This window comes from Puma concolor, chromosome A1 (genome assembly GCF_028749965.1).
Source record: "Puma concolor isolate L17-30 chromosome A1, mPumCon1.1.hap2, whole genome shotgun sequence".
In the NCBI taxonomy this organism is placed as follows: Eukaryota; Metazoa; Chordata; class Mammalia; order Carnivora; family Felidae; genus Puma; species Puma concolor.
In genome coordinates this window covers 170,207,953-170,225,937 of record NC_141667.1, presented here as the reverse complement: position 1 = coordinate 170,225,937, position 17,985 = coordinate 170,207,953, and the positions used below count along the sequence as shown (strand labels likewise).

General features: G+C 37.5%; 1 protein-coding gene across 11 annotated transcripts in view; it reads left to right on the top strand.

Annotated features, from left to right (window-relative positions):
• Window positions 1-17,985, top strand: part of PCCA (propionyl-CoA carboxylase subunit alpha) — a 435,628-nt gene that overhangs the window by 182,199 nt on the left and 235,444 nt on the right. For all 11 annotated transcript variants that reach the window (XM_086708562.1, XM_086708568.1, XM_086708558.1 and 8 more), the window contains one exon: window positions 2,447-2,597. In XM_086708562.1, the coding sequence (XP_086564688.1) occupies window positions 2,447-2,597 (151 nt within the window). The remainder of the gene's footprint in view (window positions 1-2,446; window positions 2,598-17,985) is intronic.

The window sequence follows — 17,985 nt, the reverse complement described above, 5'->3', positions numbered from 1 at the left end:
AGCCACCAAGGCACTTCTCAACACCTTTAGATGTGTTGAATATAGCAATTTCATGGAACTTCATGTCTAATTTGATGCTAGGTTGGTATTTGTATATATCCAAGTTGTCTCTTAGTCCTTAAAAATCCCACTTGAGTGTACATTGTTATTTTTAATAACCAGGCGATAAGGAGTATAGCCAATTATAACTTTGTCATAGCCAGTGTGCCTTGATATATGTGTATAGTTTCTGTAAAAAGTAGATGTGGCTATGAGCAGATTTTTAATCACAGGGTAATGGCAAAAAGCAAATCCTACTTCAATTATAATGGTTTTTATTTACTTTTAACGTGTATTTATTTTTTAAGGAGAGAGACAGAGCATGAGCAGGGGAGGGGCAGAGAAAGGAGGAGACACAGAATCCGAAGCAGGCTCCAGGCTCTGAGCTGTCATCATAGAGCCCGTCGTGGGGTTCAAATTCAAGAGCCATGAGCTAAAGTTGGGCGCTTAACTGACTGAGCCACCCAGGTGCCCCTGGTTTTTAAATATATGGTATAGTATAGTGGTTTTAAAACATGGTTCCCAAGTTTTTTGCCACTTCTCCTGTTGAGGAGTAGGGGTAGGGATCTGTGTACCTTCCCCCTGGTTTTGTGTTCTGTGACTGTTTGAGCAATAGACTGTGTAGAAGTGATGCTGCCTGAAGGGGCCTTAGGAAACTGCCAGCTTCCACTTCTGTTTTCTTGGGACGCTTAGCTTGAAGAACAGCCCACTGCAGCCTGCACATGGCCTACCCCTGTCTCATGGCCCAGGATCAGGATGTAAGAGGGAAGGAAGAAGAAAAGGCAAAAGCAATGTTTATCTGTATCTTTAGGAAGGATCCCTAAATTTACCCGTGCTAACTTGGTGGTGATCTGGAGTTAGGCACTTTGCTGGGAAGTTGGGAAAAGTCTTTTTTTTTTTAATTTTTAATGTTTATTTTTGAGAGAGAGACAGAGAGAGAGAGAGGGAGCGCGCGCACACATGTGCAGGGAAAGGGCAGAGAGAGAGAATCGGAAGCAGGTTCCAGGACACTGATGTAGGGCTCAAACCCACAAGCCGTGAGATCATGACCTGAGCCGAAGTCGGATGCCTGAGCCACCCAGGCACCCCGGGAAAAGTCTTTTTTAAATAAGTAACTGTGTGTCCTGCTAAAATTCTTCTAGTTGTGTAGAAGGGGACAAGGATTCCTGGTAGAATAATAGTAGTCTCTGACACACTGCTTTTATAATTTGGTGCTATCTTCTTATTGCTTCTAATATAACTAATTTTTTATTTAAAATTCACTCAGGTTTTACCTGGGGGAAAAAACCTTTCACAGACTAGGAACCTTGAATCATTATTTTTGTCTCATTTCTCTCTCTTTCTCTGGAAATGTAAGTTTTTGTTTGAACTCACCTATTTATTGAGAGAAAAAAAGGAAAATTTAAAGCCATAGGAACCAAAAAGAAAACAAAAACAAACAAAAAAAATGGGAACTGATCATTATGCTTGATAGGTATTTGTATATTATTATTTGTGAAATAATAAAGTAAGTGTAATATGTAGGTTTCAGTTTCTAGATTTTGACTTTACTGCTGTGTTTTATTTGAGTGCAGTGATGAGGTTGCTTATCGCTCTGAGTATTTTTTACTTTACGGTTTATTGAAGACATTTCAGGTTTATTTGCCTGCTGGAGGGTTATTTTGGTATTGTGAAACAAAAGTTTTGAGGATTTATTAGATGTACAATGAGTTCTTGTTATATGTGGTAGTTATGTTTTATAGAGTCCTTGTGAACACTGAATTAGTGAATACTGAAGCATTGTTCCTAGGGGAGACCCAGAGTTACGTTCTGTGAGCCTCTAGTTGGGTCATTTTAATCCCTACATAACCTTGATGAAAATGTCCTGACATAACCTTGTTTTATGTGTGTTCCTGTTGAAAGACACCTTGCTAAATGCATGTTGTTGATTCATTAATACTGATCTCATAGCCCCAGTCGGCAGTGCTGTAACACATGCCAGAAGGTAGTTCATCCACCACACGTGTTCTTCTGAAGGCACATCTCATGCTCTGGTTTCTCTTCAAATCGCATAAATCTTTCGCCTTTTACTGAAGGCACATCTCTCAATTTTAGCTTGCGAAAATTTGAATATATGTGTTTAAGTTTTACTAGTTGGAAACAACTACTTGTGCTAAAACTGATGGAAGTTGCAGCATAATGTGGAAAGTTCAAATACTAGTTTTATGAAAAATCTGAAGCTGACTTATTTAAACATGTTAGGCTTAATAACACAAAAAGCACATGTTATAAACAGTTGTAAAGCATATAATATAAAATCTTAAATTGATAGAGATCATACCTGAGTAAACTCTAAGAAAATTTTTATACGGTGCACACAAAAGATTACTTTTGTTCAAAATGTTGATTAATCTTTCTGTATTGGCAGCATTTTTCTGGATTCTGAGACTCGAAGAGCGATGGGAGAACAAGCCGTAGCTCTCGCCAAAGCAGTAAAATATTCCTCTGCTGGAACCGTAGAATTCCTTGTGGACTCAAAGAAGAATTTTTATTTTTTGGAAATGAATACGAGACTCCAGGTAACTGTTTTTCATTCCTCACCATGCCTCTGTACTTGACCCTCTTCTCCCACCCATTTTTGTTTTCATGAAACTTACAAGTCAACTTCATAAAGTCCTAAAGATTTCATGTTTATGCTTGTGCTAAGACATGTGTTGGGAATGACAGATAACTAACAGGGTAATTTAATGGTCAGTGTCTAGGCCTTCTGCTTTGTTACCGTTAATACTCCATATTGGAAATTTCACTTGGGTTTTTTCCCCTAACCTCTCTTGATGACCTGTATTAGTCAGGGTTCATGTGCTGTTGAGAGAACTGCTGTGGGTGTGATAAACAGAAAGGGATTAAGTGCTTACAAATCTTTGGAAGAGATGGAGGGAGGAAGGGTCCCTAGAGTAACTTTCAGGAATGGCTCTCAGAACTAGACCAACCAGCCTGGCTTCTAGAGGAACTGCCACCATGATGAGGTTTAGAAGTCAGGCTGCCACCCTGGAACTCTTCTTTTTTTTTTTTTCCTTTTCTTTTTTTTCTTTTAACTTGTTTTATTTTTTATTTTTTCAAATTTACATCCAAATTAGTTAGCATATAGTGCAACAATGGTTTCAGGAGCAGATTCCTTAGTGCCCCTTACCCATTTAGCCCAGCCCCCCTCCTACAACCCCTCCCGTAACCCTCAGTTTGTTCTCCATGAGTCTCTTCTGTTTTGTCCCCCTCCCTGTTTTTATATTATTTTTGTTTCCCTTCCCTTATGTTCATCTGTTTTGTCTCTTAAAGTCCTCATATGAGTGAAGTCATATGATTTTTGTCTTTCTCTGATTGACTAATTTCACTTAGTATAATACTCTCCCAGTTCCATCCACATAGTTGCAAATGGCAAGATTTCATTCTTTTTGATTGCCGAGTAGTACTCCATTGTATATGTGTGTGTGTGTGTGCGTGTGTGTATATATATATATACACACACATATACTGCATCTTCTTTATCCATTCATCCATCGATGGACATTTGGGCTCTTTCCATACTTTGGCTATTGTTGATAGTGCTGCTGTAAACATGGGGGTGCATGTGTCTCTTCGAAATGGCACACCTGTATCCCTTAGATAAATGCCTAGTAGTGCAATTGCTGGGTCGTAGGGTAGTTCTATTTTTAGTTTTTTAAGGAACCTCCATACTATTTTCCAGAGTGGCCGCACCAGCTTGCATTCCCAGTGGAATTCTTGACATTAGGGACATACTTCCTCTGTTCTAGTCAAGGTCTAGGAGGACTGGTGGCTTTTATTCCTTCTTCCCCTTTTTCTTTTATTTAAGCTGTAAGCTAAAATACACATTCAGAAAAGTACATAAAACACAAATTTAAAGTTGAAAAATTACTATAGCAAAAACCCATGGAAGCATCAAGTGGATCTTGAAGAACCAAAATGCCAGCTTCTTACACCCCCTGCCCAACTTCTTCCCCTTCTAAGGATCCCTTCTCCATCCTTCTAGAGCTATTTCCTATTCTGACTGAATCCCGACTGAATCAGCCAGGGTCATGTGATATGTAACTTTTTATACCTTGCTTCTTTTTTCAACATGGTAAGATTACACTGTGGGATTGGATTTCATTTATTATGGCAGAATTTATGGTATCTAGATGCGTTTCAGACCAATGTTGTAAATATTTGTTGAGTTTGTGTAAGTATAAGATACTTGTGTTTGAAATCACTTTTTTAATTTTTTTTTTTTCAACGTTTATTTATTTTTGGGACAGAGAGAGACAGAGCATGAACGGGGGAGGGGCAGAGAGAGAGGGAGACACAGAATCGGAAACAGGCTCCAGGCTCTGAGCCATCAGCCCAGAGCCTGATGCGGGGCTCGAACTCATGGACCGCGAGATCGTGACCTGGTTGAAGTCGGACGCTTAACCGACTGCGCCACCCAGGCGCCCCTGAAATCACTTTTTTAGCCTGTAGTTTATTGGCGTGAATATCTTTAAGAGTGACAGAATTTTGCGTTTTGGAGATTAATTTGATTTTGATTAAAAATAATGTCTTTGTAACGAAGTATGTCTAATTAGATAATTAGCTGGGAAATCACGTTTTTTATTAAAATGGAGACTTTATCATATCATGATGGGAATACTAGTTTGTAATATGATTTCTGAAGGGAATTTAAAGTGACTACAAGACATTTGTATTTTATTCCAGACGCAAGAGCTACTACATTGTTTAGGGTAATTATCAGAATTTACAAAATTAATAACAAGTGTTGTCTTCAGGACACTTTATTCCTGTGTGTGTGTGTGTGTGTGTGTGTGTGTGTGTGTGTGTGTGTGTGTGTATGCGCGCGTGCGCATTTTATTTGTTCCTGGTTCATTTATCTCAATCCGAAAGTTTTTCCAAGTTGGCCCCCCCATGGTTGTTTTGGTATAAGACCTCTGAAAGTTGGTATTATGTCAAATGATGCTATGCAGTTGATCAAAGTCATTAACTACTTATGTTTACAGTTTATGTCTTAGATAGCTTGTCAGCAAGTTCTGTTCTGTACTCCCAGAAAAAAATTATAAATGAATTTAAAAAATTAATTTTGTGACAAGTTTTATCTTATTATATCTGATAGTACCTAATTTTATGCTATTTAATATCACACTTTCATCCATTTGTCTTTCCCATTTAATGTTTTATTATTATTTTTTTATGTGTGTTGACTTCCAGTGACTGTAATCCTATCAGTTATCAGACAAATTAATTTTGATTTTCTAGAAGCATGTGTGTTGGGATATTTCTTGGTGGAAGCTGTAACTGAATGGGAACATGAAAAAAGAACCTTGAATTTCATCGTATTCAGAAAGCCATTCTTACATATTTCAGAGACTTCTTTCTGATATTTAAACAATTCAAATGTTCTTGTAATAGATTTTCTCTTTCAAATTTCTTTACTAACCTTAAATTATAGTACTTAAGGCACATTCACCAAATTCTTTATCTTCTAAGATACATGTTATCTCTAATTAGTGTTTCATTTTGAGCCTGGAGGGCTATAATTTTCTGTGTTCTTTTTTTTTTGTTTGTTTTGTTTTCTTCCTTGAAATATCTTGATTGGGCTATCACTTTTTCCAGCTTCAGAACTTAACACACTTTTTTCTGGTTAACAGAAATGTGAGTAGCATCACATTGCTTGATTTTTTTTTTTTTTTTGGGGGGAGCGAAATTTGAAATACAAATACAGTTTCTCCTTAAAGAGGTGCGACACTGAGAAAGTCACCAGTTTTGGTGCATGAATGCTTGGTTCAGTTGACTGGCTTTGTTCTCAGTCTGGTCAGAATTTATATGTCAGAATTATCTATGCTGTCCTTGTATATGTTTGATTGTTTTCACAGTCATTAGTTTTCTGTTGCTTAATGAAAAAATTCAAATGCTTCCCCGTTACGGTTCCTTTTTTCTGTATCCTCCACCTTCCCTCAGAGTGCTCTTTCCTGCCACTGTTATTCTTGATATATACTAGTTAGGAGAGAGTCCTTTCTTTCCCAAGTGTTCTATTCAGTGTGACCTCTGTGTACCTTTATCATGTCATTCCTTTTGCTTGAAATGCCTCATTTCCTGTAGTAGAAGCTCACATATACATCTACTCACACACACATACCTGTATAGATGTTTCCTTCTCTCCTTACGGAAGACCGAAAAAGGTGATTTTGTTAAAATGCCATTTTAATTAACGAAATTGTATGTAATTCTGCTTGAATAGTTTTAGTTTCGTATCTTAATGATAAAACTAAGAATTGGCAATATTTGGTTTAAAAAAATTCCAAATGGTTCAAGAGAGTATACATTGGAAAAATAACTCTCCATACCACATTTTTATCTCAACCATTTAATTTTCCTCTGGAGGCATCCTTTGTTTTACTTAACAATGCATCTTTGGTAGTGTTCCATATCTAACTTAAAGCATTATCTTCTTTTTTTTATGATTTTTAACATTTAGTTGTAGCTGTACAGTCCTAGAATTTCACCAGTTTCCTGTTGGCAGTTTTTCCAGGATTTTGCTATCACAAATATTGCGATTATGAATGATCCCATACATCATCATTTTGCACATGTGGAAGTAGAATTGCTGGGGAAATGTGAGCTTTAGTAATTTAGTTAAGTATTATTGGTGTCTTTTATAGGAGAGCTTATTTCTTTATTCCCTGACCAAAAGGATCTTTGACTTTCTGCCTTTGTCTAATAGTGAAAAATAGCATCTCATTTTCATTTTCCTTCTTATGAGTGAGGTTGAATTTTTCTTCATAGACTGATTCACATTCCCTTTTCTTTGAATTGACTATTAGATCCTTAGCCTTTTGTTATTGTAGGTGTCCTTTATTTTTTTAGGCAATAGGCATTTGTGATATTTTTTTAAAATTTTTTTTTAACGTTTTATTTTATCTTTTTTGAGACACAGAGAGACAGAGCATGAACGGGGGAAGGTCAGAGAGAGGGAGACACAGAATCTGAAACAGGCTCCAGGCTCTGAGCTGTCAGCACAGAGCCTGACGCGGGGCTCGAACTCACGGACTGCGAGATCATGACCTGAGCCGAGGTTGGCCGCTCAACCGACTGAGCCACCCAGGCGCCCCGGCATTTGTGATATTAAGAGGAAGCAATGCTCTGTGAATATTTTTCACCTTTCTATAGAGTGAGGGCTTGCCTTTTTTTTTTTTTTTTTTTAAGTTTACTTATTTATTTTGTTAGAGAGGCATAGAAAGGGGGAGAGAGAGAATCCCAAGTAGGCTCCTCACTGTCAGCACAGAGCCGAATGCGGGGCTCAAACCCACAAACTGTGAGATCGTGACCTGAGCCAAAACCGAGTCAGACGCTCAACCGACTGAGCCACCCAGGAGCTCCCCTAGAGTGAGGGCTTTCTAGTCAAAGAAAGACCGTTCGTGCCTAGATTGAAGGATAGTGACTTTAAGACAGAACTGGAGAGAGTCTTATTTTTCCTCAGAGCCATTTGAATTTCCCCTTCCCTCAGAAAGATAGGTGTACATTAGAGCCAGGTTGGCTCGCTCTCCTCAGGGTCAAGGAAGGGCAGATATGGCAGCAACTCTTACATAAGCCCTGAGTTTAATAGTTTTGGGGTTCCTCTCCTGTGCTTCTTACTCTTCTGCATGTGTAGGGAAATAAGGCCTTTATCACATTGCCTTATATGGAATTGAGATGTGGAGAATAGTGCTAACATGTTCTATGAGTAAATAATTGGTTTCTTCTCCCATCTACAAACCATTTGTTTCTTGGCAAGATTACCAAATAAATGTGGATTAAAACAAAACAAAACAGGTGTGATTTGTTATTTTTCCTTCTTCACCTCTTGCCTCTTTGACTTGGTATATTGTTTTTTCTTCCTATGTAGATATTTTTTGTTTTAAGTCTTACACTTGCATTTTAAATCTCTTATTTTTGGTGTTACAACATATTTAGGCTTTTCCTACTCATTCATAAATTAAATATTTTTCTTACATGTTTTCTTTTAGTACTTACTTCATCTTTCCTGGTGAAGTTTTCACTTCATCTGGAATTTGATTTTATCTATTTAAAAAATGGCTACCTGATTGTCACAACCATCTTTGAATAATTTTTCTTTAATGTAGTAATTGGAAGTCACCTTAATTTTATCATGAATTCTCATGTGTGTAGATCTGTTTTCTTTTTTAACCTTTCTGTTTAATCATGTGCTAGTATCACACGGTTTGGGATGTTATATCTCTGTATTATAACACAATATCCAGCAGGACTGTTCCTTTCTCATTACTCTTATTTTTTTATATGATGTTTTAGAATTCGCTTATTTCGTTTATATTTAACCAAAGAAAAAGATTAAAATGATGAAATTGCTGAACTATTAGATAAATGTTTCTAATTTTCCAGAGATATTAAGTCCTTAAAAGATGTTCTTAATAAGAAAAATGGTTATTAAAACCATTTATGTTTTTGTCATCATATTTCTTCATACTTTAATTTGAAAGAATATATTGTTTCCCTTTTACAAAAATGAATGGAAATTGGCATATTTATATTTAATTCTGCTGTCTTTTCCCCCTAACTCTTCATTTTTGCTATTTTTATTATTAGTTTTATATTACTGTAACATTTCTGTAGCAGAACTCTCCTAGTGTCTTCCTTTTTGTATTTTAACTTGTTTTTATGGTCACCAGCAGCATCTTTCCATAGCCTCATGATTAATCAGTTCTTCATTTTGATTCATCTTATGGTTATATGTTCTTCTTTTTCTTTCTTTTAAAAGAACTTATTTTTGAGAGGTATCCATGGTGTATTTTCTGAGTTCTTAGATGGGTGGTAAGGTTGTCTTTATAACTGAAAAATTTCCTTTCACCTGGGTATAAAATTCTGGGGTTTGAGATAGCTGAATTAGCATGTTACTGGACTTTTGATCCAATACCAACCCTTGAGTAACTACCAAAATTCACTAAGAAAACAGAAAGAAAGAAAGGAAGAAAGAAAGAGGAAAAGGAAATAGAGAAAGGAGAGATGAGAAATCACTTGGAAGAGAGAAGGCTCTTTAAACCGATCTGTGTGGGGAACTACAGCTGTAGGGAGGGAACAGCCAGTGCTGCTAGGGAAAGAAGAGCAGGAGGAAAGCTCTTGCTTGTCCTTTGCTTTTGTTTAGGGACAGTTATTGCCCCTCCCTCACAAGGGAGCCTCGTATTGATGGCTCTGACCAATTTGAATTAATTTAGCTGATTCTTTTAATATTTTTTGTATCTTTTTAATCACTACATGTACACAGGACTTTCTTGATTTTCCATTTTCTTCTGTCAGCATCTCACTTTGTCCACCCCCTCTGCACAAATGCACATTTCCCATCTTTCTAGTCTACTATGTCATGATTTGGGTTAGCTCAGTGTTTGGGATTTTATTATGACCACAGTGTGAACACTATTCACAGCAGTCCTGTTGTCACCTAAGATTACTTTCACTTTCCTGCACCAGTTTTTCTTTACTGTTAAAAATTGTCTTTGTTTGCTTGGTTTTCTGCGTGCCTATCACTTATTTATCCAAAAACTTGTCCCATGTTTAAGTATTTGCAAGCACATTGAGTTTTCTGTCAGTTTTACTTTTTGGTAGAAATAGTTGGTTCCTTTTGACTTACTGTAGTCTGGAGTGGTTGCCTTCTACATTTGCATTTAGACTTTTTAGCTGAGATTTCCCTACTTTGTCCTGAAGATTCCTTACACTTCCCTTTTTTGGATCTCTTTTCTCCTGGATTTTTGTCGTAAACATTCGTTTATTCCCTTTTTTCCTGGAACACGTCTTTAAAAGATAGCTTCCTAAGAACTAGTGCACAGGACCTAAATTATATGAGAATTTGCATGAGTGCAGATGACTCTGTATTAACTTATTGTGGGGAAAAAACCCAGTAGTTTTTATTGTGGTGTAATGTGCATATCATAACATTCATCCATTTTAAGTATACAAACTCAGTAGAGTGAATGTTTGTATCCCTCCAAAATTCGTATGTTAAAACATAACTCCCAAGGTGATGGTATTTGGAGGTGAGGCTTTTGGGAGATGATTAGGTTACGAGGGTGGAGGCCTCACTAATGGAATTTGTGACCTCGTAAAAGAGACCCTAGAGAGCAACCTTCTCCCTTCTGTCATGTGAGGACAGAGTGAGAAAGAAGACTCCCATGTATGAATTGGAAAGTGACTCTCATCAGACATTGCATTGGCTGGCACCTTGATCTTGGACTTCCCAACCTCAGAACTGTGAAAAATAAATTTCTGTTTTTTATAAGCCACCCAGTCCATGTTATTCTGTTACAGCGTCCCAAACGGACTAAGACAAGTCAATAAAATTTAAATAAATATACAGAGTTGTGCTCCTAACATCAGAATCATTCTATAGAACATTTCTATCACCCCATAAAGTTACCTGTGCACATTTGAAGCCATTTCTTTTCTTTTTTAAAAGATTTTATTTTTTTAAAGTAATCTCCACACCCAATGTGGGGCTCAAATTCACAACCCCAAGATCAAGAGTTGGATACTGTAATGACTGAGCTAGCCAGGTGCCCCTGTAGTCATTCCTTTTTACATCCCCACTCCCAGACAACTGTTAATTTACTTTGTTTCTGTAGTTTCCATATTTTATATTTCTGGACACTTTGTATACGTGAGATCAAACAATATATGGTCTTTTGTGTCTGACGTCTTAGCATGTTTTTGAGGTTTATTTATGGTGTAGTGTGTTTCAGTAGTCTGTTTTAATTGCTGAATAGTATTCCATTGTGTGGATATCCTATATTTTACTTCCCTACTTATAAGTTTGTGGATATTTTAATTGTGCCCACTTTTTGGCTATTGTGAATAATGCTGCTATGATGATTGAGGTATAAGAGTTTGGACAAATTATTTAATTACTCTTGGGTAGATACATAGAGTGGAATTGTTTGTTGTGTGGTAAATTATCAAACTGTCCAGCTGTCTGGACAGCTGTAAAGTGGCTGCACCATTTTACATTTCCATGAATAATGTGTAAGAGTTTCAGTTTCTCTACATTTCCATATCCTTCTGAATAGGTACTTTTTAATTGTCTTTTTCATGATAGCCCTTCTAGTAGATACAAAATGCTATCTCTTTGGGGTTTAATTTGCTTTTCCCTAATGCTTAGTGATATCAAATCTCTGGGTGCTTATTGGTCAGTCATGTTATCTCCTTTAGTTAAAGTGTCTAATCATATCCTTTGCCTAATTTTAAATGGGTTTATCTTATTATTACTGAGCTGTGGAATTATTATTTTTTTTTTAAGATTTTATTTAAGTTATCTCTACACCCAACGTGGGTCTCAAACTCACAACCTTGAGATCAAGAGTTGCACACTCCACTAACTGAGCCAGCCAGCTGCCCCTGTAAGAATTCTTTATACATTCTTGATACAGATATGCAATTTCTAGGTATTTTCTCCCAGTTTGTGGCTTGTCTTTCTATTTTCTTAATGGTGTCTTTTGAAACATAAGTTTTTTACCCATTAAAGGCCAGTTTACTATTTTTTCCTCATTTATGGATTGTACTTTTGGTATCGTACCTGAGCATTCTTTGTCTAACCTGAGGTCACAAAGACTTTCTCCTGTGTTTTTTTCTAGAATTTTGAGTATAGAATTCTGGATTGGAATTAACTTTCTGTTAGCGTCTTGAAGACCTTTTTCGGCTTTCTTTTAGTTTTGACTTTTGATATTGAGATGTATTCTGATTCTTGACCATTTGTTTAAAAATTTTTCTCCCTCTTGGGGCGCCTGGGTGGATTAGTCAGTTAAGTGTCTGACTTTAGCTCAGGCCATGATGTCACAGCTCGTGGGTTCGAGCCCCGCATCAGGCTCTGTGCTGGCAACTCAGAGGCTGGAGCCTGCTTTGGATTCTGTGTTTCCCACTCTCTTTGCCCCTCCCCTGCTCACACTCTGTCTCTCTCTCCTTCAAAAATAAATATTTAAAAAATTAAAAAAAAAATTCTCCCTCTAGAAATTTGCAAGATCTTACCTTTGTCTCTAGTTGTGGCCAAAACTGTTAGTTGTCTACCAATTACTACTAATAAGGAAAAATAGCTTTTATCTTTTATTAACGTTGTGAATTCTTTTGATACTTTTGCTTTATATTCCTATAATAAATTTTAATTAGACATAATGATTTTCCTTTTGGTGTTTTACTGGATTTTGTGAGCTAATTATAATGATTTTGAATTTTTACTTTTTTAAATACTGTCTTTACCAGACCTAATATTATATGTATTTTTTGAAACTGTGAGAATATTGTATAGGTAATAGGCATTATGTGTTCCTTAAATATTAAAACTCAGATGTGAATCCATTTGTATTGGTATCTTTCTCAGTGGTAGGTCTTTAAACAACTTTCTAATTCCTTTTGTGGTAGACTGTCCATACTTTATGAGGTAATATGATCTATTCATAATCAAGATTATTGAAGGTTAATGATTTATTCATGTTCTTCTAGATTTTTTAAAATACTTTTTAAGTGTATTTATTTATTTTGTGTGTGTGTGAGAGAGCATGAGCAGGGGAGAGGCAGAGAGAAAGGGAGACAATCTCTCAGCGCAGAGCCTGATGTGGAGCTCAAACTCATGAACCATGAGATCATGATCCGCGCTGAAGTTGGATGCTTAACCAACTGAGCCACTCAGGTGCCCGAGTTCTTTTTTTTTTTTTTTATTGGATCTATTTGATTTAGAAAGAGATATGTAGAATTTCTCATCATAATAAAAAAAAAATAGGGATGCCTGGGTGGCTCAGTTGGTTAAATGTTTGGCTCAGGTCATGACCTTCACGGTTTATGGGATTGAGCCCTGTATTGGTTTCCATGCTGACAGCCTTGAGCCTGCTTGGGATTCTTGCTCTCCCTCTCTTTCTGCCCCTCCCTCACCTTCTCTCTCAAAAATAAGTAAGTAAATAAATAAAAATATATTTTATCTTTTAGAGAAGTTTTAGGTTTACAGAAAGATGAGTAGGAAGTACAAAGAGTTCCTATATACCCTTTTACCCATCCAGCCTTAGTTCCCCCTATTATTAATGTTTTGTATTAGTGTGGTATATTTGTTACAATCGATGAACCAGTGTTGACACATTGTTATTAACCAGTAATTTACATTAGGGTTCATTCTTGGTGTTGTACATTCAGTGGGTTTTGACACATATTTGATGACATGTATCCACCATTACAGTGTCATGCAGAGTAGTTTCACTGCTCTAAAAATTCTTGCATTCAGGACCTTCTTGCATTTCTTTCCTTGGCTCTTTCCCTCTTTCTTATTTCTTTCCTTCCCCACCCGCCCTCATCCCTTCCTTCTTTTTCTTCCTCCATGTGTCAGTTTTTCTGTCTCTTTTATGCATGGTAATTGTCAAACATACAGAAGTCCTAAGAAGAGCAAGAGTGGTATGGTAAAGTCCCGTGAATCTGTAACCTAGCTTTGTGTTTACTTTGCTCATATTGTTTTATATAAGCCTTGCTTTTGTCCCTTTTGGTTGGAGTATTTTAACAAAAATCTCAGACATTATGTAATTTCATCTGTTACTACTTCAGTGTACATCTATGTTCATTCTACAGCAAGTTGTCCTTGCATTTTAAGCAATGTTTACTTTGCGTATTTATCTATATATCTATATCTATGTATGGTAGGTATATGTTTATGACATTTTACTTGCATTGTGTACCTTGTATCATTATATCATATCTTTGTCTTGTTTAAAGGGTTTAATTAAAAAAAATTTTTTTTTAACATTTATTTTTGAGGGAGACAGTGTGAGAAGGGAAGGGGCAGAGAGACAGAGGGAGACACAGAATCTGAAGCAGGCTCCAGGCTCTGAGCTGTCAGCACAGAGCCCAACGTGGGGCTCGAACTCACGAGCCATGAGATTATGACCTGAGCCAAAGTTGGACACTTAACTGACTGAGCCAAACAGGTGCTCTTGTATTCTGTTATTTGATATTTATGTTGCTCTTCCAGGCTTCTAATTCAAGTTCTAATGGCTACATCTTTTCCTTAAAGTATTCAACTAAGTTGCATAGTTGGGAAATCGTGTTATTTTATCCCAGAAATTCCCCTTGAGCATGGGGGTATGTGTGCATGTGTTACTACCCTTGAAGTTTCTAAATGCCCCATTGCTTTTTTTTTTTTTTTTTCCTCCTGTTCCTCAGCTGCTCTGTTTCACTAGGTGTCTATAGTCATTATTCTGAATGATTGGACTGTCCCTGATGGGTAAGCTGCCTCCCGTGGCTTTACTGTAGTTGATTTGGGGTTCAGTACTGAGTTCTGTTTGTTGTAATATTCAAAGTGGCAGCAGTCCTTCGAGTGGTTGAAGACACAGCCTTATCTACTCCTGAGGTCAGGAAGAGCATATATCTCTTCGTGTTCTCTTCGTCTCCAGGAGAATCCAGCTAATATTCATTCACTACTCAGACTTGTTAGCCGAGTGATCAGGGACTCTCCTGGAGCCTTTAGCAACTGTGTTTTCTGGCAGCATAGATCTCTGCAGGCCAAGCTGTCTCCCTGACCTGTTCTTTCACATCTTTTCCTGGGGAGCTCTGAAGCTGGCCTCCAGGTGTCCCCCAGCCCACGGGAGACCACAGCCACCTGCTCTTCATCACTGTTTGCAGTATCCTGAACTGCTCACTGACTCTGGGAGAAATAGAGACCATGGGATTTGGAGTGGAGCGGTGCTGGTTTGGCCATCTTCCAAAGCAGAAATATTTAACCAGGGTTACCTGGATGTCGTTAAGCAGCTTTGGAGGAATCTGTGGACCCTCTGAAATTGGATACATGCTTTTCTAGAGAGAAATTTAGTGAGGTTCTAGACCCTAAAATGGTTCATAACAGCTATAGCTGACTAATGGGCAAGTCCTTTATTCATTGTTTTCATTAATTGCAAACATCCTCTATTCTGATCAGCGCAAGTAAATCCTGGCTCTACTCCTTCCTGGTTGTAGGACTATGAGGAAGTTCCTTAACTTTATTATGCTTCATTACCTGCATCTATAAAGGGACAGTAACTGTAGCATGTGCTCTATAGGATTGTGGGCATTAAATGAGTTAATGCATTTAAAATGCTCAGAAAAGTGCCTGATTTAGACTAAACACTCCTTCTTCCTGAGAATTTCACCATGATATTCTGCATGCTATGTTTGTTAAATGTGGTTAACGTGTTTACTATTACTATTGTCATTATTAGGAAAGCTTGTCAGTAGTCATTTTTTTCAAATGGCAAACTGAGCCACAAATTAATAACTTTTTAAATTATTCTTTTGTCTGTTAACAGCAGAAACATTGTTGCAAATGAACAAATATACTTGCAATAAGCCACTTTGAAAGGTATCTTTTTATCATAAGGATATTTGTGCAAGAGACTAGGAGACTAGAAGAAGACTTGGAAATCTAAAAATGAAGCTGATGCGTAAAAGTGTTACATTCATACGTTATTTTTGCTTAGACCTTTTTGCTAGAAGATTAATGTTAGGACCCTGAATATACCTTTGCAAATTCGTGTGTGTGTGTATAATTGCTAATTTCCAAGTGTAGGTTGTTTATAGATTTTAGTTCTTTGGGAAAACAGCCTTTATGTAGTCTACAAAGATTATAAGAACTGGAACACTGTCAAGTAGAAAGGAATAATATCTTACAGTAGTGAACGCCCAGGTGTGGTCAGCTGGCTGACCATTCCATATCCTTAAGAAAAGAGAGCTGGGGGCGCCTGGGTGGCTCAGTCGGTTAAGCGGTGGACTTCAGCTCAGGTCACGATCTCTCGGTCCGTGAGGGCTGTGAGTTCGAGCCCCGCGTCGGGCTCTGTGCTGACAGCTCAGAGCCTGGAGCCTGTTTCAGATTCTGTGTCTCCCTCTCTTTGACCCTCCCCTGTTCATGCTCTGTCTCTCTCTGTCTCAAAAATAAATGTTAAAAAAAAAAAAAATTAAAAAAAAAAAAGAGAGCTGAATTCTCCCACTTTTGTTAGATTTTAGTCAGTTGCTCATATGTGATTGCCACAGTGAAATCAGAATCTACTTTCACAATGGGATGGAGGAGAAAGTGAAGTGGAATTGATGAGATTCTACGGAGACGAGACACCCCCACCTCCCATCAGATAATTCTGCACCATGTGGTATCTTTATATTGCAGAAGGATTTTAGAAACTCTAAATTGATTTTTCCTCTTTGTTATTTCACTTATTTAAAAATTAAGAATTATTGCAATCCAAATTCTGATTTCTAAGAATTGACTGTAACTGACAAATACCATATTCTAAATTCAGAGCAGTTTTGGATTTTAAAAATATTCAGGATTGTCCATACTAAAAGAGTTCGGTCTTCTTTGAAGTTAGAGTGTTGATTGAAAGAATAATCGATGCAATTAGGATAAATTAATATGGAAAATGGATTTGTGACTAATTTGTAAAATTACATTTTTGCCAGAAGGGACATTTTCGATATGGGCAGAAGTTGACCTTTTTGATTATTTTTAAAGTCAGGCCAAGGTTCACAGACTGGCTTAAAGTAAGCCAGAACTGGAGTGTTCTGGAATATTTGAAGCCAGTCTCATATGAAACTGAGAATACAGTGTAGGCTATGCTATATTTTCCCTTTATATTTATTGAGTCTTATTAGAAAGTTGAAGGAAAGAAGTTTCTATACTCAGATGTGAATAGGTCAGATACCTTCACTTAGGTTTTTGTTTGAAAGCATACTGTGGTGTCTACTATTGAAAGACTATTTTGGTGTCTTTGAGTTCTGGACTCTTACCTAGATTTTAATTTTTCAAATTTGTTCCTGTGTTAGTTTCCTAGAGCTGCTGTAACAACGTGCCACAGACAGGGTGGCCTAACCAGAAGAAATTTTTTTTTTAATGTATAATTTATTGTCAAATTGGTTTTGACAACACCATACAACACCCAGTGCTCATCCCAATGGGTGCCCTCCTCAATGCCCGTCACCCGCTTCCCCTCTCCCCCACCCCCATCAACCCTCAGTTTGTTCTCAGTATTTAAGAGTGTTTTATGGTTTGCCTCCTTCCCTCTCTGTAACTTTTTTTTCCCCCTTCCCCTACCCCCTGGTCTTCTGTTAAGTTTCTCAGGATCCACATATGAGTGAAAACATATGGTATCTGTCTTTCTCTGCCTGACTTATTTCACTTAGCATAACCAGCAGAAATTTATTTTCTCATAGTTCTGGCTAGAAGTCTAAAATGAAGATGTTCACAGTGTTGGTTTCTTCTGGTGGCCCCTCTCTGTGGCCTGCAGATGGCCGTCTTGTCTCTGTGTCTTCACATGGTCTGTCTTCTGTGCTGTGTGTTCGTGTCCTAATTTCTTCTTCTTTTTTTCAAAAAAAGAACATTAAAAAAAATTTTTTTTTAATGTTTATTGTTGAGAGACAGAGACAGAGCGCAAGCGTGGGAGGGGCAGAGAGCGAGGGAGACACAGAATCTGAAGCAGGCTCCAGGCTCTGAGCTGTCAGCACAGAGTCCGACGTGGGGCTTGAACCCACAGACAGCAAGATCATGACCTGAGCTGAAGTCGGACACTTAACCCACTGACTCACCCAGGCGCCCCCCTAATCTCTTCTTTTAAGGACATTAGTCATGTGGGATTAGGGCCCACCCTAATGACCTCATTTTAAGTTAATTGCCTCTTTGAAGACCCTGTCTCCAAATACAGTCATATTCTGAGGTACTAGGGGTTAGGGCTTAAACATATGAAATGGGGGAAGAGGGGGGACACAGTTCAGCCCATAACATAAAGCCGTTATCCTTTCTTCATCTAGTTATTTGTGTTGGGAAGCTCGGGGAAGCTCTATAATAGAATCTCTTCAGTTTTTACTGCCACACTTGAATATAGCCATTATTTTCAAGGTGAGTTTACAGGAATCCTATGTTGGGGCCCATTT